This window comes from Phragmites australis, chromosome 18 (genome assembly GCF_958298935.1).
Source record: "Phragmites australis chromosome 18, lpPhrAust1.1, whole genome shotgun sequence".
NCBI lineage: Eukaryota > Viridiplantae > Streptophyta > Magnoliopsida > Poales > Poaceae > Phragmites > Phragmites australis.
Window position 1 is genome coordinate 26,646,333 of NC_084938.1, and position 24,214 is coordinate 26,670,546.

Sequence of the window (24,214 nt, forward strand, 5' to 3'; positions counted from 1 at the left end):
ACTCCGAATTCAACCTAGAGTCTCCAGCCTCCTGGTACTTTTCCGACGTTGTTTAGATCACAAGTTTCGTTATAACTCTGTATGTCATGCATCTTTAGTTTGTTGTTATGCATATTGTAGTATATATCATGTATTTCATTTATGCTCATCATCGCACCCGTTCTTCTTTAGTGAATGAAGAACCGGAGCGTGTCACGATCGTGGTTGAAGGCGATGCTAGTCTACCGGAGTTTTGCGAGTGTTGCGTGGGTAGCATAAGGCAAACACCTGAGCAGCAAGGCAAGTATTTAAGTATATTTCTCCCAATACTTTGGATCTCATATGATATGATGTGATTAATATGCTTTATGTATGTTATGCATGAGTTCGATTCGATGTCGAATTTATGATGGGTAGAACCTATATTAAGCACTAATTCTTCTATTTTAAATAATTGTTGATTCGTATCCTTGTAGCCTAGGTCTAATATGATGTTGTCTAACTTAAAATGTTATTCGTGGTGCTTAGGAAGTGTTTAGTTTATCGGTAGAAGTCAAGCAGTGAGATGTTTCATCATTCGCGAGCATGGGCTTTAATTACTTGTATAATGATCATAATGATGGGTTGATGGTGTCGGTTGGATGAGTGGGGTGGATGAGGTAAGATGTGAGCGGTGTTAGGGGTGTTGTCCTGCTCGGATGTGGAGTTTTCCTAGGTAGGTCGGGAGAGAGATCGGGACACCATAGATCGCTTGCATCATTTAAGCACTGATCATTATTGCAGTTGGCTTTAGCAATTTTCGTGCTTACTACATGTCGTATATGGGAATGATAAGTTGATTACCTGTGTAGCTGTGGCTTTTTAGCTTGCGGATCGATGGTGTTGGGTATGAGGCCAGTTAGGGTATCCAGTTTGCTCCGGGAGTAATTCCGGATGACCTCCGCACCTATCGGCGCATGATCAAACGGTTGGGCTTATGGGAAAAGGTTGACATGAGTACCCCCTTGAATGGACCTGTGTGGTCATGCAAGCCGTATGATTCTCAAATCGTATAGGTAAAGGAGTACCCTCCTGTAGGGTGTAAAAATATTTTAAAATGCCGTGCTCTCGGTCATGAACATGCTTATATCTATTTGCAGTAGTTGTAGAGTTACAAATATGGTTATGGTTGAGACGGTTTGTTATAGATGTTACTACTATGGTTTCTTTTACATTATATTCAGTTGATGTTTATAGGCTAGTTTGTTACCTTGGTTAAGTATAAATACTCACACATGTTTATGTCAAATTTGCTTTTGCATATGAATTTACTTAACCATGTGACCGTATTCTTAACATTCCAATACATAATACTTGGAGTTAGGCTATTTATAAGTGTCCATTATGGATTAAGTCTTGCGAGTACCTTCATACTCAACTGCTCTACAGGTGAGGAGGAGTTGTTTTTTGGCCACTTCACGCCCGCCGATGTGAGTGGTGGGAATGAGTAGTGCATCCTACTCTTGGAGGTCGCGCGTTAGGGTGCATATGGCCTCACCCATCTTTTGTTGTCTTTAGCTTTTATTTTTGCTGCGTAGTTTCTTTTGTTAGTTAGGAGTTGACCACATTTTAGTCTTTTCTTAGCTCTTGTTTGCTGTAAATTGTATTAACTTGGTGCATACATAAGAACTTGTAATAAAATGTTAATTGCTCGCTCTTTCTTAAGTTTTTTTTATGATATTCTATGTTGTAAATGCATGTGTTCTGATCTTATGTACAAAACATGTGCCGGGACTACCGGAGCGGTATTCTGATTAATTATTAAAGTCGTGATTAAGAAAATAGTTGACTTAGTGATTAATTAGAATATTGTTTGGACGGTTCCTCACAACTCATCCTTCTCATAATCAAATATATGGTTAGTACGAAAAGTGCTAAAGTCAACTGCAACAACAGTCGATGCTTAAACGATACAAACGGTCTATGACATCCGTGTTCCTCTCTTGACCTACCACTAAAACCGTACACATCTCGTCTCATCCTCACAACTCATACTTCCTAATATCATCATTATCCCTATGAACAATAAATAAGTCATAAGCTCACGAACAATGGTTGAATCACCGTTCAGCTTCTACCGAGGATCTATGCATTGCTAAGCATATCGGAGAAAACTTTTAAATTAGACAACAACATTGTTAACTCAGGTTACAAGGATATAGATCATCAACAATTCAAGGTAGAGGTAATATATCAACATAGGTTCTACCCATATAACCCGACATTGAAACTTTAAAATGCATATCTTATATAAGTTGTAACTTATCAATTTGCATGATCCAAATTATGAGATAAAATATGCTTAGATGCTTGCCTTGCTACTCTGACACCTGCCTGACACTTCCTACGCAACACTCACAAAACTCCGATGGTTCGATATCACCTTCGATCACTTGGATAGTCGGCGCGCCACTCTCTAAATAAACCAAGAATGCATCGCAAATAAACGAAGGAAAAGTGTGCATATGATGTATGCTTGAATAACAATAAAGCATCGTGTTTCAAAAATATCTGCAAAGGATCGTTAAATGACTCGGGTTGGAAAAGGTTTGAACCTCGGATAAGGCGTCCTAAGTTCATAAGGCTTCGAGCAGCTGGTGGTCAGATCGGAGGTATGGCCACGGTTAGACCGTCGGTGTGTAGAGAGTTTTGTGTTCTAGCGGTCAGACCTGACCCATTGGCGGTCAAACCGTATTGTCTAGCGGTCTGACTCTTGACTACAGAGTTTGACTGAGGTTTTGACCTACAAGTAGCGGTCAGACCAGTCTAAGTGAGGTCGCAGGTGAAGGCTCCGGTGATGCCTTCAACCATGAAGGATACCAAAGCACTCTAGGAGACTAGTGGATATCTTCTAGGGTGGTTTGGACAACATTCACCGAGCCAAACTAGGAAAGCTCTATGGATGGGATCTAGGCTAGGGTGGAGCTCGAGTCTAAATGAAATGGGGGATCGATTAGTGCTCAGGAATGATGGGAAAATGGTACGAGATGTCTCACCTTAGCATAGGGAAGCTTTCTATTAGAGGGGATCACTCCGGGGAAGCTCCGATTTGGAGATCAGGCTCCGAGTTGGTGTACGGGCTCGGGGTGGATGAATCAATGTAGAAACGTCTTCAGCGAAGGGGAGGAAGGGGATGATCTTAGGGAAGTCCTCGAGGAGCTTGGGAAAGTTCTCTCTATCGATCTCCGGTCGTCAAACACGTCGAGGTGGATCTCTCCTTCTCTCTCTAGGGTTGAGTGAAGAGTGTGAGTGAGAGTGAGAAGTGAGAGAGATCGAGAGAGTTGGCCGATTCCTTAAGTGGGCGCTCTGCGCCCTGGCGGTCGAACTACGAGGGCTCCCACTCAGACCGCGAGAACGACCTTTTTTCCTTTTTCCTATTCTTCTTCTCAAAAAGTTTTGGGGGTTTTCTAAAGGTCTCTAAACTATTTTTACTCACAAATATACTCACATTTAGTCGGGGAAAATGTGTACAGGTTCCAAACGTAAAATCTTTAAATCTGATTGAACGATTAAAATAATAATTATACACGTAAAACATAATGCCATGATGATTATGCATACTTAATTACGTAATTAATGCCTTGAGATATGGCATGACCCTCCTGAAGATTAACTCATTTCTTTGCTTCATAGTGATAAAAATTTCCATGAAGAAGGGCCAGAGGCACTCCTTTTTTGCCTTAAGCAGCATTGGGAAAAATTAAAGGTTCTGATCCCAGTTGATGTTGATAGACCTTCAGCATCTAGAAGAGCAAACAAAGAACAGGTGGAAGGCAGTCTCTTCTACCCTATTATTGCAGAGCACACAACTATACTCGTTGCCTTCAACTTTGAATCATTTACTTTTTAGAAGGTTTCTTGTATTCAGTCTGTCCATCAGCAGAAGCCAGGAAAACACTCTCAGCTTGTTACATTTAGACCTCCAAATCCAAATAAAGGGAGTCATGGGCTGTATCTCCTTGAAGGGGAGATTGTAGAACTTTTTTGCTTTGTAAAACCCTCTCAAACTTGTTGGATTTTAAGCAAAGAGTAGTGGAGGAGTAGCTTTGTACACAACGTCCTAGTACAATCATACATGCCCTCATCAGTTGGCATGCACTCACGCATCCTTTTCTTGCAAAACTGTGGAGAGCACGCTGGACAAGCCATACTTTCCAGTGCTCTATGCATGAGAGCTGACGACGACCACTGGCGTCGGGCGCCAAGAAGCGGTGAAAATTCTCGTCTATAAAGCTGCTTTTGACCAAAAAAGCTCGCATGCACTGTCCGGTCTGGGCAACCTACTAATGTTCTTGGAGCATCAACGTCTTGAGGGAAACAAATCAATTCTTCTCCTGGCTGGCTTCCTGTGATCTCTGTTATGAATCAAAATGACCAACTTCAATAATCATCAAGCAACTTCCTTGTAGGTGCTAATGCCCATTGGGCAATAGACATTCATTCAGGAGGGGTGCCTTCCGAACGGATACGAACACAATTGTTTACCATGTATAAATACCTACATCTATTAATGAGAAAACTAACTATTGAATCCATTTCTTGTATCTCTCTATTTACATTCAATTTAGTCTAAATATGTCATCAGCACAATCTGCACTAAGTGATCAAAAGGAAGAAGAACAGGAGGCACAAAGGCCTCCATCAATCTCAGATGAGCGCTATGGAGAATATGAACATAGCTCCCATTTCTCTAGCGCCTGTCCTCCTTTGTGTTCTACGCCAAGAATGTCGCCGCCGCCTAAACCACTACTTCACGTGTCGCCATGGTCTTCACTACGCCCAAGGTCATTGTCGCCATCACCACCATGCTCCCTATGGCTGTGGTCGCTATGGCAACCGCTTCCTCCACGGTCGCGATCACCATGGCTGCCGCTCCCTCCATGGTCACGGTCGTCGTGGTCCTCGCCCACTTCATCGTCCTCGAGTCGACGCACATGGCGTCGGCCATAGCACCACTTCGGCCACAGCCAACACACGTGGCATCATCCACCCGAGGTCGCCCCTGTGCGCCCTCGGCTACTGCCCCACCCACAGCTTCATTCCGTTCACCTTCAGCTCAACCGTAAGCACCATCGACCCACTGCCACCACAGGTGGATATCCCTATTGATGTTGACTCAGATCTTCCATCCCTGACACCCACGTCGGTCGCCCCAACTGAGCTTGGACCGAGTCGCCCAAGCCGCATTGCCACCATGGTGGTGCACTGCTTCAACAGCAATGCACCCCCTCCAGGAGTGGCACCATGGCGGCTCTTCATTGGGTTCCTTCGTACTACATCGACGTAACCATCAGATCCGCTCACAACAACACCAAGGCCACCGCAAGCGCATCGCCCTTGACTCCAGCTTGTTGTAAACTGCCGCTTTGCAACAACGACGATGAACCGTCGTCCCGGCCTCCACCTAGGATCTTGGACCCTGGTGAGCACATGCCTCCGCTTTGAGGCCCCCAGCGATGGCGGCCGCGTCTACCTGACCTCCTCCTTCGATGCGGCACGGTGACACAACGTTGCGGTAGTGCATCGGCCATGCAATAGAGGAGATGCAGCAGTGCCACATAGGAGAGGGGCGGCGGCCGGGACGAGGAAACCCTAACCAAAACTGTTGCCCACCCCTCTATATATGTGTGCCCCCTTCTTTGACTGGGCCGGCCGAAAGGCCAACAAGGCCGAGATCTAAGTTGCATTAGCCAGCCACCGAGCCATAGGCTATTTTGCAAAAAACCCAGGGTTTCTAAGAAATTGTAAGATGGCCCAACTAAATAGTACTCTGTATCTAGTACCTTTCACGTTTAGGCCCTCGGTATTTATTGTAGTTGTGCATGGTGTTATTTACGGTTGTAACTTCACATTCCAGACCTTGTATTACCTAGAATCATGTACTGTTTAATGTGCTTACTATTATGCATTCCCTATAACATACAGTTGTGTTAACCACCATGTTAATTTTGTAATTGAGACTATTTTCTTGCAAAATTACATATTAATTCACCTTAATTAAGCCTAAAGAGCTCTTATGCCCAAAAGAGCTTAATTCAAGTATAATAAAATGCAAAGTCAAATTAAGTGATTACCTCAATTTAATATTTGAGAAATACAAGATAATGTAACTATGAAATCTACTGCATATTTGTAGATTATCCATCATTACTGTGAGGTCTATATTTTATAATCTTGACTTAACGACTATCTTCAATGTGTTCTTCCAAATATTCTACTTAGCATAACACAAGGTAATAGGAACATAATCATCTACTGACAAATGTCAGATTATGCATTCTGTTACTGCGAGATCTACACCAATTTTGGTGATTATCTTCAACGTGTTAGCTACATAATTTGAGGTCTACTCTATGTACTTCAAGTCTCAACTTGTCTTTACAAATTTTGTATCATTATTACAACATTACCATGATGATTTTTAAATAATCTACAACAAATTAATAAAATATATAGTTTAAATCCCTGTAGGTTAAAATGACTAGCAAAGAGTTTGATGAACTTGTGCTTGACGATCACAATGATCCAATATGGGCAATGAATGTCAAGATCAGTCTTGTAGCTCGTGGAATAGTAGTGACACTCCAACCTCCCTAAGAGGGAGATCCACTGCTAGCATATCAAGTTAAATATGAAGCATATCATGAATGGACACATCTTCGACTCCATGACTTTAAGTCTGTCAGAAAATACAATCATGATGTTCATAAAATCTGCTTAAAATTATGTTTTTACAAAAAAAAGAACCTACAGATACATAAAAGATAGATAAAACTATATTTACTATGCTTCCTGCTGATAGGATCTTACAACAATAATATTGTGCAAGAGAATACTAAATTTATTCAGACTTAAACCATGTATTACTTTAGGTTGAAAAGTACGATGAACCCCTTCTAAGGAATCATCATCAGTGTCCAATAGGTGCTGCTCCTCTACCTGAAATACATGCTAATGTCCAGAATAACAACAAGTTTGATGACTCTTTTAGACGCCAACTAACGAATTTTAAAGGTAAATGTAAATGCAACATGAAGCATAGGCCACATGCACCGATGCAGGGGAAAGACATTTCTAATCCCAAATTTGAAAAATCTAATATTTAAAGCAAGTGTGGATGCTACAAACACACAACTAAAAAATACCGCACCTCGAGACATCTAATTGATATGTACTTAAAATTTGTTTGACATAGTCGACTTGCTCAAGGACTAAGATATGAAACACACTTCAATCTTCAAAATGACACCACCAAGAAGACTAATTATTCACAACAAGTTTCACAAGATCAAGTAACAACTAGACTCTTCTACAGCCAAAATATCCCATGAGCACGAAAAACGTGATTATTGAATTTGCTTCGCACGACATGTTTGGAGACCTTAACTAGTCTCCTAATTCCTTATATATCATGTTATCTACGTCCCATTAAGTATTGTAATATAATATTCTATCATCACTTTACTATATTATATATCACAATTATGTATAAGCACATTCGATATTTAATAAAATTTGTATGTATTCTATATATCTGATAAGAATTCTATATTAAATTCTTTATTTCTATATATATTTCTACGGGAGTCAATCTGATGGAGGAGAAAATGTGCCTTATGAATAGTTGCACCATAAACTCTATACTTAGGGAAACAAAATATTTCCAAACTCTTAGTAAGAGTCAATGAAATGTTTTGACAATCACTAGATGCAATGCAGTGATTGTTAGCTCCGGTTATACCATAATTACTCTCCTTATATGTACTCAAGTAATAATCAATGATGCTCTATTGTCTCTTGATTCAACTCATATATTACTAAGTTATAGAGATATTCGTCAGAATGATTTCCATATTGAAATCCATGATGAAAACAAAGAGGAATATCTCCTCTTAACGAAAAACAACGGATATATAAAACAAGTACATGAAAAAAATTCCCAATTTATCATCAGGATTGAACTACACATAAATCAAGCACATAGCACATGTTGCGTACAAGCTAATTTTTCATAATATTAATGCATTCCAAACTTGGCATGATCGCCTTGGTCACTTGGCACAAGGATGGTGCGAAAAATTATCAGTAATTCTATTGGTCATGATTTAAGTCAAGCTAAGTTCTCATAGTATTTGGATTTTATGTGCACTGCATGTGCTAAAGAAGAGATAATTTTAATGCTCTCTTACCTTAAAATTCAAACTGAACCACTCAAATTTCTTGAACACATTCAAGACAATATATGTGGTCCCATTCAATCATTGTCTGGACCATTCAAGTATTTCATGGTTCTCATAGATGCATCTACACGATGGTCTCATATTTTTTCTGTTATTCACATGAAACCATGCGTTTGCAAAAATAATTGGTCAAATTATTAAATTACGAGCATATTATTCTGAACATCGAATTCAATCAATCCGAGTGGACAATGTTGCATAATTGACCTCACGTGCCTTCTAAAGATGGCAACAGGTAAAATGCCCGCGGGTAGAAGCTATCCAGACCCGTACCCGCGAGCTTATACTCGCGCCCACACCCGTACCCATTACCCGTCACGGGTAAGAAATGCTACCCGCGCCCGCTACCTGCGGGCATCTTGTACCTGCGGGCGCGTCCGTATGCCCGCCCAAAGCACGAGTTTGGGGGTAATTAGGATGAATTTATATACCTAAGCTCCTAGTTTATATACCTAATGGTGATTTGGGCCCATCTCTAACATGATTGGAGCGGATTTACGGGTTCACAGGCACGGGTATGCCTTTTTCTTGCCCACGACCTTTTGCCCATCGGGTTTAAGATCAAACCCACACCCATACCCGTGGGCAAGCATTGAAACCCACACCCGCACCCGTAGGGTTTTTTACCCACAGGCACGCGGATGATCTCTACCCGTTGCCATCTTTAGTGCCTTCAATGACTATTGTATAACCCTATAAATTCAAGTTCAGCATTATATCACATATGTCTATACTCAAAATGGTTTGACAGAGTCTCTTATTAAGAGAATTAAGCTTATTGCACAACCTTTCTTACATAATTGCAATTTACTAACCTCGTGCTGGGGTCATACAACTTTACACGCTGCTGACTTAATTCAATTGTGACCTACTGCATATCATAGTACTTCCCCTCTACATTTAGTACGTGAAAATCTACCCAATATTTTCCATTTGCGTAAATTCGGTTGCACTACATACGTACCAATCTCAGCACCGCAACATACATCCATGGGCCCGCATATGAAATTAGGGATATACGTGGGGTATCAATCTCCATCAATCATTAAATACCTCAATACCCTCACAGGGGACCTATTTACGGTCTGGTATGCTGTCTGTATATTCAATGAGGACCATTTCCCAACATTAAGGGGAGATTTCAAGTACCAGAAATAATACCAGGAAATCAATTGGAATGTTCAAGGCATTTCCGCCTCAAATCCACGTACTCAAGAATCCGAACTTAGTATTCAGAAAATAATCAATTTGCAACACATTGCAAATAAACTACCAGACACATTTTCTGACTATAAAGGTGTCACAAAACCCTATAATTTTGCAAAAAATGTCCAAAAGAGTGAAGATACCAAACAAAACCACTCAACTCCCTATTCAAATAAGAGGGGAGGGGAGTATGGCCACAAAAGAGGATACAACCTCTCATAAGCGCCAAACAAAACAGAGGAAGAAACCCTCTGAAACAATAAGTACAAGTCAACCTCAAATTGACAGACACCAAATGGGTAGTATACACCCAATGGATGGGAAACATCCACAACCTGGCTCAATAGTGCACTCAATTCATGATGCTGGGACATCGGAATACCCTGACTCAAACGTATTAGGAAATCACGAATAGTCACCAAGGGTATTGTAACACCCCAAATTTCTGAAAATTTCAAAATCCAAAAATCCTTCAAAATAAACCTATTTCAAATCATTTTCAGAACCTTTCTCTTTTTTTCTCCTCCTCATGGGCTCAAGCCGCCACTCTCTCCCCTCTCTCTTCTTTCCTTTCCCCTCTGGCCCAGCCCACCTCCTGTCCACTCTCTCTCCCCTTATCCTTTTCCCTCCCTCAGCCCGCTCATGCTAGCCGGCCCGCGCCCCTTCTTCCTCCTCTCACCGCGTGTGCCACGTTGGACCCCCCTCCTGCTCTCTGCTTGCTCGAGCCCCCGACAGCTACTACCACCATGACCAGTTGCCGTGCCACTTTCGCTGTCCTGTCTCCCTTCTCTACTCTACACAGTTCTCGTGCATAGGAGCCGACAACGAGCACATAGTGCTCACATGGACCGAATCACGTACAGGTGCATAGCGAGTAACCACCGGCCCTTATTTTGTCGACCCTCCCACCTCTCTCTCTCTCTCTCTCTCTCTCTCTCTCTGTGTGTGTGTGTGTGTGTGTGTGTGTACCTGCATGTGTGTGTGGTCACTGGTGCTCGTTGACACTAGTCCCGCCACTCGCCAAAAGCCTCATGCCACGATCGGGGCGTCCACCATGTTTGCCGGCCGCTGCCATGGCAACCTCTCCCTCTTCCTTCGCCTATAAAAGCCCCACCCGATTTGCCCCTTTTCCTCGTAGCTCACCGTCAATCCAAAGCAGGTAGCTCCCCCGCCTCTCCCTCCATTCCTCGCCATCGAGTCGAGCCTCCTCTCCCTTGACCTCCCTGACCGAACTGAATCCACTGACACCAAGCAACCCGAAGCAACACCTCAACCTCTGCCGCCCTCTCCCTCACCTCTTTCCTCTTCCCTCGTCCCCTATTGAGCTCCTCACGAGCTCAGTAGGCCACAAGCCATGGTGGCTCACCACCAGCTTTTCCCGTCCCCTTCATCGCCTGGAATCCCCACAAAATCGACTCCCCGTGTCCCCCTCTCTCTCCTTGTGCTTTTCTTGTCGTGAATAGTGGCCAGAAAGCCCTTTCCAACGAGCTCACTTCCATGGGCTGGAGACTGAGCGATGGCGCTGACTGTGCCATTCGACCATCGATGTCGTTTCCCCGTTATCTCCCACCCTCTCTCTGTGTGTTAACCCGACCAGTGGGCCTGACTGCCGACGCTGTTACAACCGCCGTCACCCCCTCAGGCCAAAGCTAGGCCGCCTCGGCCCACTGGCTGGCCCAATAGTCATAGAGCCCAGCTAAAGCCCCCTACAATGTAAAGCCCAAATGAACAGTTGCATCTGTTCTTTTCAAAAATCCTTTTTCTAGAGAATATTCTAGGGAATATTCTCCCCCTCTTCTTTTCCCGATTTTAATTTTCTGGCCAATTTCCTCAAAGCCCATACCTCCTTCGTTTCAACATCGATTTGACAATTCTTCCACCAATATTTTAATCTGAATTCAAATCCTATCTATTTCTATCAATTTCATAATTATTTCAAATTTATTTTTATTTTTTTTATATGTGTGCTCACGTTTTAGAGATCAGAGAGTTTGAGGAGGAGCCAGGAATGCAAGACATCGAGCAGGACCCCCTCGAGGGCCTCAACGAAGGCAAGTTTCAATCTGTTTCCCTTGTTGATCATTTTGAACCCAGATTTTATCGCCACAACTCGTAGCAACCGTTTTTCCACTAGATAATTGCATAGAATATTATTTATCGGCATAATTTGAAATGTTGAGCTAGTTATGTCCTGATTAGAATAGCCAGCTTGATTGCTTTTGACTTGGATATAACCTTGGTAACCCTAGGATAGTCATCTCAACAACTTTTATTATGCTAAACGATAACCTTGTTACTAGTATGCTTAAGATTGTGTACCTTATTGTTACTTCATGCTTAATCTTAATTAGTGTTGTGAAATGTGTGAAAATAGTGACTTGGTGTTGTATAAGAGAGAGAGAGGAGGGGGGGAAGCATATTTGGTACTCCGGGGAGTATGTACTCCTATATACGTATCTCATTACATAAAGAGTATCTCGTGTGATAAATGTTATGTATATGGAGCATATGAGTATATAAGATCATCCACGTAGTATGTATAGTTAAATATGTGGTTTGCATATATATTTTTAGTGTATTACATTTTATATACAAATACAAATGTATTATCAAAATCTAATAAAATTGATAGACTTTTTTTTCTTTTTTTTTTAATGTAATTCACATTAAAGTATCTTAGAATGAGTATATAAGTATACTTATAGTGACAAAAGAGTATATCCAGTTTATTTATGCAGTATATCATAATAGTGAGTATATACTCCCGGGTGTACACTCGTTTTCATATATATATATATATATATATATATATATATATATAGACACGCACACATACATATATTAAAAAAGAAAACTAACTATTAAATCTATTTCTTGTATCTCTGTTTACATTCAATTTAGTCTAAATAATCCAAACGTGTCGTGTGCGCCAGTTTTACCAATAGACAGCTCGTGTGCGCCAGTTTATACCAATAGACAGCAGAGCAAGTCGCAGTTCGCGTACGTGTAGGCCAGAGAGCATGGTGTGCACACATTTCCTATCTGCACCCTTGTATATTTTGGCGTATCAATCTTATAGCAAACTAAAGAAGTCCTAAAAAGACAGATGTGTAAATGTACCTACTGGTGTAACCATATTTCGATAAGATACGATAGTATTATGATTTTATTAGTCGTACTTTTTGGCTTTTTTATGGTGCAGTCATATTCCGGTAAGATACGATAGTATTACGGTTTAATCAGTTGTACTTTCAAGCTTTTTATATAGTGTGTAAATGTTCCAATTAGTTATGCATTTTTCTGATAAAATAGTTTTTTTACAATTTATTCATTAATCCGAATCTCAAATCACTCTAACTACTCCGATAGTATATGTGCACACCGCATTGTGATCTTGCAGTTTCCTGCTGCATATTCCAGGAGGCACGACGCCTCCTACCAGCTGATGAGCACCACACACGCCGCACAGAAACGTCTTTAGGAACTCTAATCTAATGCTAGTTTTTTAATATTAATTAGATATTTATCTAATTAAAAAGATGATGTGGTAAGTAACTTATAAAGGAGAGAGAACGAGCTAGTTCTTTATAGAAAAAACTAACACTCTCAGCCATCCTAGATGATACGCGCGCGTGAAGGAACTAGTTCGTTCCCATGATTTCTCCGCAGAATGCCATGGGAAACGGCTGGTGTTCGGCAGGGGAGGCAGACGGCGTCCGTACGCACCGCACCACGGAGGGATAGTTCGCCTACGACGCCATTGGATTGGTTCCTCTTCTGGGATGCCCGATCGGCTTATCTTATTGGAACAAACGTGAAACATGGGAGGTGGCAATGCTATCTCGTGGCAGAACATAAGGTGATATGTGCACTTATTCATTTTAATTTGCAAGATAATCGACAGAGAGTGAGGCGTGACATACATGAGATGAGCCGTCCATAAGACTATTGCGATACTAAAATTAAATGGTAAATAATTGAGACCACCGTTGATCTTTTTGGTACATTTATTTGGATTTTTTTTCCCCACGTCCCAGACGTCCCTATATGGTGGCTTCTTGCTGACACAAAGGATTTCTAAAATAAATACCTTTCTTGTGCGTCCCCAAAATGAGCCAAAAGGCGCATTAGTTCCTTGCACATTTACAATTAGTTCTTCATCACGCGATGCCGAGGACTGCATAATACGCAATTAGCACCGGCAGAGAAACCAGTGTTCCGAATATAACCCTGCATGCAAGATTGCGTTCGCCAGTTTAGTCCTCGTTCATACTTTGTGCACACATATAGCACACAAGGATCCGAGTTGTGATAATGAGGAAGCTTACGCTGTGCTGAGTACATCGGCATGAAGTCCATACTCCTTCGCGAAGACGAAGGACGCGATCGCTTGAGGCAGTGCGGCCTGCAATAATATGCGTAGAAGTGAGCAACAAAGAGTGCTGTTAAGGTCCATTTGGATAAAAAATCTACGGACTTGTTTCAAATTTAAGCTGAACTCGAAATTTCCTAGCGCATGCAATCCTCTGAAATCCACCATGCATATATGGAAGAACTTCTAAATTTTCAAGAAGCCAAGGACACTAGGTTTTTCAACCATTACTTTTCACTCGACACTAATAGTTGATTACTATCAGTGTCGGTTGTCTATCTGGCACTATTGTTATTTTCAGATAATAAAAAAAATTAGCTGCGGCGGGAGCTGGCTCAGATGCCACTCCTGCTGTCGTTCCCGTCGTCGTTGCCGCTGCACTCCTACAGGCCCACTGCGTGACGTCGACGTCGCACTCGTACGGGACCACCACCGCGCCGACGCGGATCCGGTGACCCTACCACGCGTATGCTCAAATCGACCATAGGCACAAATCAACTCATCTAATCCATATACTCATCTCAAACACAAGAACATAATCAAAACGACTATCTCATCCATATACTAACAAAGAACAAATCAACTCAAAACCTATCGACTTGCCCTCACGGCAGTAGCCACTCAGTCCGACGTCCCGCTCATGTCATCGTGCTGGCATCCGGCCCGAAGAAGCCACTAGCGCTTGGCCAGAAACACCCGTCGGCTCAGACACGACCAGCCCCCGACGCCCAGGCGAGGAGCACCTCGAAGTTGTCGTAGGCGCGCAAACTGCAGCCCTGACTGGCCTCAGAAGCCCTTCAGCCCATGCACGGTGGTATAGCATGACTCTTCGCGGCCGCCCTCTGGTGCTCCCCGCCGAGGTGCTCTGGCTCCGTACGACGCTCCCTACCCTCTTGCGAATGAGGAGGAGCAGCGCGACTTGCGATCGCCAGCGCAGAAGCGGAACTCCATGGTTGCAGAGGCAGGATAAGAAGAGAGAGGCTAGATGGACGAGTGGCTGTGGTCGAGTGAGGCTGGATGAACAAAGAGATAAGAGAGAGAACGAGTGGATGTTCGAGCCGGATGTAAGCGAAACAAGCCAAAACAAGAGTGTATCAAATTTTCAGGTCTGGAGCAATTTTTAGTACCGGTTGGTGGCTCGAACCGAAACTGAAAAGGATTATCAGTGCTGGTTCGTGGCTGGAACCGACACTGAAGTATTAGTGCGGTTTTAGCCACGAACTGGCACTGATAGTCATTTTCAGTTCTGATTCTTAGCGACTCACTTATTTTTCCGATATTGATATATCTTCAATCACGTTTACTGTATAACCGGTATTGATAGAATACTACTTTTAACTGGTTCCGAAACAGTGGGATCAAACAACAGGGCCGTGTAGATTCCATTCTGTATGCACGTTGTACGTTGCAAAAGTTTACTAGTTCGGTCCCAGCATAAACTAGCTAGGCACGCAGGTATATAACCAAATGACGTGGCACAATGAATTGGGTACATATACTTTTAGACGTACGCATGCGTGCGCCGCCAAGCTATGGCACGTACTTACTCCGTTTTCAAATACTTAACAATTTTAACTAACCATATATATCTAGGTAATTATTGGTTAACTAAAACTCGACTAAAATACCTCTCAGTAATACTTAACCCAGGTGTAACCAAATAATAAGTGGACAACATGGTAGGGATATTTTGAGAAAATACAAAAAAGCAAGTATTGGAAAGCGTAAATTGTTAAGTATTTGCAAACAAATTTTTTAGTTAAAAATATGAATTATTCAAAAACGGAGGGAGTACTAGAATGCTTGCGTATGTGCAGTCCTGTTCGCGCCAACTTCGCCTTTCCAACGTCGTTCGTGCCTGATGCGTGGAGTACGTGGGTACGTGCTTCAGTTTGCAATTGTTTCATCGAAACAAAAGAGCAGGAGACTCTACTACTCGTGCATGCATGCATGTCTCGTCGTGACAGGAGACAAGTGACTGGCAAGAGGGAATCAGGCGGCACACCGCTTACAGACCTGTATGATGGCTAGGCGCAGCACGTCACCGCGGAGGCCGAGCGCGACGGCCCCGACCAGCGCGGCGAGGGGGCCAGCGACGAACCGCAGCACCATCCCCAGCGCCGCCAGCGCCGCGCCGCACGCGATCATCCTCTCCTGCTGCGCCATGAACAGGCCTGCACGTACGCATGCATGCACACACGAACCGGTCAGTACTCAGTAGTCGATCGATCTCACGGCGTCTCGATCGTCTGTAGCAAACAACACACGAGCAAGTGGTAACCGAGTCTGAGAGGCCCCTTACCCATGCTGAACATGGACATCCCCGTGCCCGTCTTGGACATGACCTGCAACGAGCCCCTCACGATGCCCGGCATGGCGAGGTTCCACCTGCATGCATGCATGCATGCACGCCAGGAAACGTCATCTCTAAGGAACGCACGCGTGCACCGCGCGGCCGATAGGCACGTACGAGACGTACGTGCGGCAGAACTTTTACGCGTTGTACGTACGCACCTGTAGGCGGCGCAGGCCCACACGACGCCGAGGACGCTGGCGTACACGTTGGGGTTCCACGTGAGCTTCAGCCCCACGGTCCTCACCATCGGCCAGATCCGGATCCTGGCAGGTGCATCTAGTTCCGCGTTCACCTCGACGTCGGCGCCGTCCTTTTCTGACGGAGATGGCAACGGCAACACCAGCTCGACACGGCTTCCAGCCAGTTCACTGGCTGCACTGGTGGTGCTCTCAACGTCGGCCGTGGACGGGATGCCGAGCCATGCTTTCTGCAGCTCCAAGGCAAGCAGCAGCAGCGGGAACCACACCAGGGACTGCACGACGGCGATCTGCACGATGAGGTCCTGCGCCCACTTACCATACATGGCGTCGAGCAGCGGCACGCCAACGACGAGCGTGTTGTTGAACGCGGCGAGGGAGAACCCGGTGATGGACCAGGAGTGCGCGCCGGCCTTGGCGCCGCAGCAGCGCGACCAGGCGGCCACGGCGAGGATGGTGAGGACCTTGGAGACGGCATCGGCGGCGATGACGCGGTAGTTCATGGAGTAAGGGTCGGTGCGGGCGGCGAAGTCGAAGGTGAAGAAGGGCATGGAGAAGTGGACCACCAGCGTGTTGATGGCGGCGCACTGCTCCGGCGTGAAGAACCTCCACCACCGCACCGAGCCGTACCCCAGACCCAGTGCGAAGTAGAGCGGCGCCATTGCCGCCACCACTTTGTAGATATCACCCCACTCAATCATGGCTCTCTCTCTCCTGTCTGACTAACTCTCTCTCTCTCTCTTTCTTTTTTTTTTTGCTGTGTTCTGTGTCTGAGCTAGGAACAATGGAGTTGTGTGAGACGTGTATGAAGTAGGGATGTCCTTTGTTGAGCTCGTATATAAAGAGAGAGCTAGTGAGAGGAATCAGAGGGACACTACTGGACCTGGATCGATGAGACGAGCTGGGAATTGGATTCGCGTGAGGACAAGTGACAAGTCTATTTTGCTCCTAGGCGTAAAACAGACTTGTACTGTGCCACTGTAGTCGACCGAGTTAGATCGTCATGTCTCCTGCTCCAATTCATATCTAGAACTTTCTCTGGGTCGATGCAATAGGCATCAGATATAGCATGCCGTAGCTGCGCGCACCCCGACCACATGCTCCCCTCGTTGATGGTCTCCAGCTCACCCTTGTTTGTGATCATCGCTCCACCTGCACCATCCTACCATAGCTTCTCAAATCAACCGATGTCAGAGAGGCATATAGGACTACACAGGCATACAAGGAAAAAGAGGCATGGCGTGACGGAGGATACGAGAGAGCACCTAGCTTGATGATGTAGCTGACCAGGTGGGAGGCCGTGGGGCTCGGCTGCGCAGACGACGCCTCCTCCGCTATGGAAGCTTTACTCCTGTGGTCTGCAGTGGCCGAAGCGAACGGGACACAAAAGGCTATATTTTGATGAAGTTTTTGGATTGTTATACAATTACAATATAATAATGATTTGCTAGTAACTAACCTATCTTGTGAATCGTAACTATATTACTTTTGAGATCGCAAATGAGGGTGTGCGCAGAGGTGAACAAGCTACGTTCACATGATAAAAAGTACATAATTACGATCGGAGAAGGTACCGAGTTACGACCAGAGAAAATATCAAGTTACAACCATATATATTTGTAGTAGCTAACCTATCTTTTAGATCATAATTATACTGTTTTTAGGATCATAATTGAGATATGCGCAGAGATGAACAAGTTACTATCACATGACAAAAAGTATATAATTACGGCTAGAGAAAGTACGGAGTTACAACTATATATATTTATAGTAACTGACATATTTTGTAGATCACAACTATACTGTTTTTGAAATCGTAACTAGAGGTGACACAATATTAAATTACGGTACAACTAGACATACACATTATATATATATCCTCATCAAAACAGAGGATCGATGGCATGCATGCACGTCACTGGTGTCTGGTGTGATGAAAAGGTGATGCGCTGCCGTATCGAGCAGAAGAGAGCGAGAGAGAGAGAGAAAAGATGTGCATATGTTGTCCGTATATACACGTTCGATCGAGATGGTGAATTGGATAGCACAGGCACAGTGGACGCAGCACATATGTGGAACTGAATTCTTATTCCTGGGAGCATTTGTTTGCTTTAATTATGAAGATCCCTGCTGAGACGTCTGTGGGATAATGGGAAGGGCAGTGCTTGTGGTTAAGTCATAAAGATCAGGGGAAATAATCTTACAGGACCCAGGTTAACTTTCTGCATGCATGTCATGTTGGACCTTGCATTGTAGGAACAAAAATATCAGTCACTTTTTAATTGCATTGAGATTTGTGCTCCGGCGCGGTTATCTTTGTCAAAGGTGTGCGATCTCCCTAGCAGTTGGTATTGATGAGGTTAGAGTTCATAATCACCGACACGTCTCTGAATATTTTGCTAAATGCCCAGCCTACCTCTCACCTAGGTGTTTTTGCCCCCAAAACACCCGAATCTTTGGCCCGCGGATCCTCTCATTCATTTTAATCCGACGCCTGCCCATTTTCTTCCTCCTCCGATCTCCTTCTTTCCCCAACTTCTTCCTCCTCTCAATCTCTCCCACCACCAGCAAGATCACCCCCACCCCACCCTCCCGTCGTGTCTCTGACGACTCCCCACTAACCCTTCTCGTTTTGATGCCCGTGCCACTAACCCTCCTTACTAGCCATCCTCCAACTGACAACACGCACGCGGCACCACCTCCAACATTGGGTCGGCCTCCCTCCCTGGTAACTCTTTCTAAGCTCAGGGACCTCAAACCCCAAGTTCCTAACCTTAACCTGTCAGATTTCATCCGAGAAGGCCCTCCCCTGAATCCTAACCTCTCTGAGGCTCGCTGGAGATAGAAGATGGAGAAGAGGGTGAAGAGGAAGAGGAAAATTCGTTTGAGAAGGGGCTTCAAAATGTGCTAGTAAAGTATAGCAACGCAGTTTGCTAAATTACCAACGTGTCCAAGAACATTCCCGGTGATAGATAGAATTGCGTAATTCCTTTTGATCTTGAGAGCACCATCCGATCTAGCTTCGTAGAATAGTTATATTAGCATAGCATGTTAGGTGAGTAATGTGTAACGTGTTTTGCTATTAGCATCCTGTGAGTGGAAACAGGAATCAATTGGGTTCGTATATATTTAGCTCCCACCACACTAAGATTAGCTATACGACTTGTACGAAAGGACTGATCAAGTACTTGTTTGCCTTATAAGAACCGGACATACATGCATGGATGTCAGCTCGTCGTATACGCACATGACAGAACGAATTCGTGTACATACGTATACACACTAAATAGAAAATCTTGAACCAACAACTAAATAGAAAATTGCTTCATCTACTCCTATGTAACTATCTCTCATGTTATCTGCTACCTTACTTCTTCCTTTATTTCAACCGGCTATGGGCTATGACAGGCTTTGCTACTATATATTTACCATCGCCTCCATGCGAGTTATATTAGGATGGTATGTTAGGTGAGTAATATATAGCATGATTTGCTATTAGTATTTTGTGATTGGAAACTGGAATCAATGGGATTCATATTTAGCTCCCACCAATGAGATTTGGTACACGATTTCTACAAAAAGGACTCAAGTATTTTTTTGCCTTATAAGAACGGGCATACGTGCATGGATGTCAGCTCGTCGTATGCGCACCTGAGACAAAAGAATTCGTGATCAGCTCACGGACTCTTTTTGATCTATTCAATATTTGATATCATGTCCTTGTTGTCTTGCGCATGTTTCTGAGTTTAAAACAATCTACAACTAAGAGATAGTATATGGATTAGGAATATCAGCCCTATATCTTTTTAGACTTCCAAAAAAGGGTGGGATGTTTTGCTTTTTTTTTAGATTTTCTAGGATTCCTCTTTTTTCTTAGCATACCTTCCATCCTCTTTTTTCTTAGCATGCCATCCAAAATCAAAGATCGAATGTTTTGCTTTGTTGTGAGATTTTCTAGGATTTCTTTTTTCTTAGCATATATTGTCTAGGGATTACCATGGAGCTTATGGAGGAGCTTCCACTTTTGATGTGCACAACTCTAATCGTGAAGCGAGGTAAAAAGAAATTGATGAAAGGAGAGAATGCGGAGTTTGTTTGGAGAGGTGACGAAAATTAGAGAATTTCAGGTTATTTCTTTGGTACATAGACGGACCAACTTTGTCCACTTTCCGAGAACGGTTCTGCTAAACTTTTGTCACGTGGAAGGCTGAAAACTCTCTATCTTTCAGTCACCTAAAATTGCATATATACTACTTAATTACCTAAACCATTATGAATATGTGTGGCTGCGATGCGAAAGGAAGGCTTCTTCCAGCTCCGATCCCATTGTTACTGTCAGTGGCCAACCATCGAATATGCATTTGTCCCTTCAGATTCCACTGCATTACGTAACCTGTAAGCATCGTTTTCAGCGTATCCTTTACCCCCCGTCAACCGCGTCACAATTCCATATTTGTACACATGAAGTACCTGCATCTTATGCTTTAGTCGTCGGAAAGTCGCCACAATGCACTACGTACGTACCCAGCTGCTACCAATTCATGGAAAATGCAACATCGCATGTCCTTGCACATTCTGACTATCTCAGCTATCAATTGATTCTCTCAAATACATTATAATTTTTTTCACTTACTATTCTAATATAAACCTTAACGTAAATAAATGATCCTGATAAATCATCTGTCTAGTGAAAGTTCATCTATCTAGGATCAAACTAACGATTGAGTCAAGGTCGGTTGTATATAGCAGCTCCGGTCACAAGACAGGCTTTATTTCGGCATTGTTTTGCTCTTCTTGTACGTCTTTATTTTGAAAAGTAACTTGCTATCGTACATATCAAGTTGATTGTCTCAGGCATTGGTTTGTTTGTTTGTTTTTTTTTTTTGTTGACTTTGCAAGCATGGTGAGCAATTCATGCATGTTGCATGGGCTCTCTACGAGGCAGCAAGATTAGAGAAGAGCTGCCTATGTATGCATTGACAAGCGCAAAAGTTTTCAAAAACGTTAAAATTCTCGTGGATGAGTTTGACATGAATAATAATCTAGCTGTCAAAGAGCAAAACAAAAGTATATAACAAGTGGGCCGACATGAGAAAGAGATAGCAAGAAATAAAAGGACGGTTCTAAGTAGCCTATACTGGATTATGAGGAGGAAATCTATTGTATATATTAAAGGGCCAAGATTTGAAATAATTCTAGGTTAAAGTCTGTAGCTACTGTTTATATGTGTCTCTCATATATATACGTGCATATATATAGATAGGTATATATATGTATACCTACACATCTGTGCATATATACATACATATATACATACATACATATATATATGAGTACGTACATATAATTTTTTTGCAAAAATTCTAGAAAAATAGCAAAAGTAATAATAGTATATTGTTAAATTGGCTGAATAATCTAAAATACATAGAAAAATATCTAAAACTCAAAAAAAATGAAGCAAATTTAGTTAGGTTCGTATTATTATCGTCTACATATTAAAATTATGTGTATATATGAAAGTACCACTATTTTTCTTATAATTAAATAAATATGTTAAATATTGATAAATTTATAAATAAATATTGAGATGTTTAAAATTGATTAATCTAATTTTTTAGTATTCTTTTATTATACTCGGTGCAAAAAAAAAAATAAGCGCGATATAGACACATCAATCCGCCTAGTTACAGAGAAAAGCATCAGATACGCACTAGCTAAGTAGTGGTGGCTCATTCGCAAAAAACAAAAAAAGAGCTAGTAGTGGTGACTCCTCTTACCACCTGAATGCATTATGCTACTCTCAGTCAGAGCGCAAACGTAAATTTGGTAACTACGTATAAGGCCGGCAAAGCTGTGCCGCTAACATTCGGCAAAGCTAGCGTCCGGACGTACAATATATCGGATGTTGTAACTATCCATCGTAACATCGAAGATTAACGTCTGTAATATTTGAAATCAACGTTCGTAACATAAAAAAAATGCACCAAAAAAGCATATAATCCGGAAAAAAAATTATCCATTTGAGTTAATTCCTATATTCCGATATGCAACATATGACTTCTGCAACAAAAATTTTTAACGTCTGAAACATTCAATTTAAACGTCTGAAATATTAAAGATGCGAAAATATAGGAATTAACTCGAATGGATAATTTTTTCGGGTCCGAATCTATACGCAAAAGATTCCCATGATGCAACATATGGAAATAACTACGGCAACAAATTTTCATAATATCTGAAACATTAAATTTGAACGTCTGAAATATTAGAGATGCGAAAATATTTTTGGACCGATCCAATGATACTGTGGGCTGAGCGGACTGTCCGTCCGATGCATCGGACGTGTGAAGGGGAGCATTTCCGACCAACATTTGCGGATTGGGAGGCCGGCAAGGCTTCTACCGTATTAAGTGCTACATTGATGCGAGAGAGACGTACTCCAAACTTAGAGATCCTCTCTCTTATCCACATCACTATTTACAGAGAATGACTATGGATCCGAAGAGAAATAGAAAGTAATAAAAATATAAAAAATATAGTAGCTGTTAGAGATGAAAAAATAGAGAGTATTATAATAATATTAGAAGATACAGTAATAATATTATAGAGGATAAATTTTTAAAGTATCTTCCGAGATGACATAAGAGCACTTCACATCATGGCTTGGTTAGAGTAGAGTAAATAAATTCAGTAATCCCTCTGGTTCTTTTTACCGGGACATATTAGGATTTGAAAAAAATCTTAGAAAACATACTTTGATTATTAATTTATCGATTGATAAAAAATCAATATCGTGTTAAAAGATCCATGAAATACAAATTTAATTGTGTAGTTTTGCATACTGATCATGTAGATAACTTGACTAATTATAGTCCAAACTTGATTATGAAGCTTGATTTTTTTAAAATCCTAATACACTCTATAAAAAGAAAAGGAGGGAGTAACCCTTTTGCTAACGAATTACAGCATATTATAAGTTAGGTTAAAGTGAATAATAGCGGCGGCTGAGCTGTTCCAGCCCTTTGGCCACTCGAGGTGACCGACAAGGACTCGCACTGATGATTTGCCTTCTCTTTTTTCCAGATAAATTCTGTGCGCGGTGGGCGCTGTCGTGCTTTTGTTGATGGAATGCAGACGCCGATCTGGGACAGCATCACCTCGATCCATGTCTGAAATTAATGGGATGGATCTTTGTTGTTCATCGTCCTTGCATCGGTAGGCTTTCTCTAGTACAATGAGCGACAATGAAGCTATTGGAGGTGAAGAGAGAACAGGAGTCAAGAGGCAGGTCTCAGTTCACTTTGAAGCTAAAGCCAGTGACAAAATAAGTACTCCCTTCAGTCAAAGGTACTTAAAGTTTTGGATATGATACGAGCATTAACGTGTATCTTTGACTATTATTTTTTATTAGAATATATTTGTAAAATCTTATAAAGTTATGAGATTAAAAAATATTTTTCAAGAAAAATCTATTCATATAATTTTTATGTTTCCAAATTAAATATCTTAAAAGTTACTGGTAATTAAAATTTCATAAATTTGATTATCTCTTATACAAAACGTCAAATATTTATAATTGAAAGAAATAGTAGCCGTATCAATTTTTAATTAGAAGGGAAGTTGAATTGTAAAACCATTCCTATACCTCCCGTTCTTAAAGAGCTTGGCTCAAGGGCCACGATAAAAAAAAATTAGCGCACAAACAACAGTAGAAATCTAGAAACAAACAAGAGCATTTTAAATTTTTTAAAATTTATTTTGTGCTTTTTAAGGAATGTTTATTTTGAATTTAGCAACGGCGTCTGTTGATGGGCTGGATATCCTC

At 42.2% G+C, this 24,214-nt stretch overlaps 1 protein-coding gene across 1 annotated transcript; it reads right to left on the reverse strand.

The window, feature by feature from the left end:
• Nucleotides 1–13,554: 13,554 nt before the first annotated feature.
• LOC133899635 (probable auxin efflux carrier component 5c) lies at nucleotides 13,555–17,090 on the reverse strand. The gene is made up of 5 exons (XM_062340659.1): nucleotides 16,351–17,090; nucleotides 16,139–16,224; nucleotides 15,853–16,010; nucleotides 13,793–13,869; nucleotides 13,555–13,694 (listed from the first exon to the last, which is right to left on the reverse strand). Exons 1-5 carry the CDS (start codon nucleotides 17,088–17,090, stop codon nucleotides 13,625–13,627), a joined length of 1,131 nt encoding a protein of 376 aa, XP_062196643.1. The 3' UTR covers nucleotides 13,555–13,624.
• Between the last annotated feature and the right edge of the window lie 7,124 nt (nucleotides 17,091–24,214).

Coding starts and splice junctions, on each gene's coding strand:
- LOC133899635 (XM_062340659.1), bottom strand. CDS start 17,090: ATGATTGAGTGGGGTGATATCTACAAAGTGGTGGCGGCAATGGCGCCG. Junction 16,225..16,350: donor TGGGCCTGCGCCGCCTACAG/GTGCGTACGTAC, acceptor GCATGCATGCAG/GTGGAACCTCGCCATGCCGG. Junction 16,011..16,138: donor GATGTCCATGTTCAGCATGG/GTAAGGGGCCTC, acceptor GCGTACGTGCAG/GCCTGTTCATGGCGCAGCAG.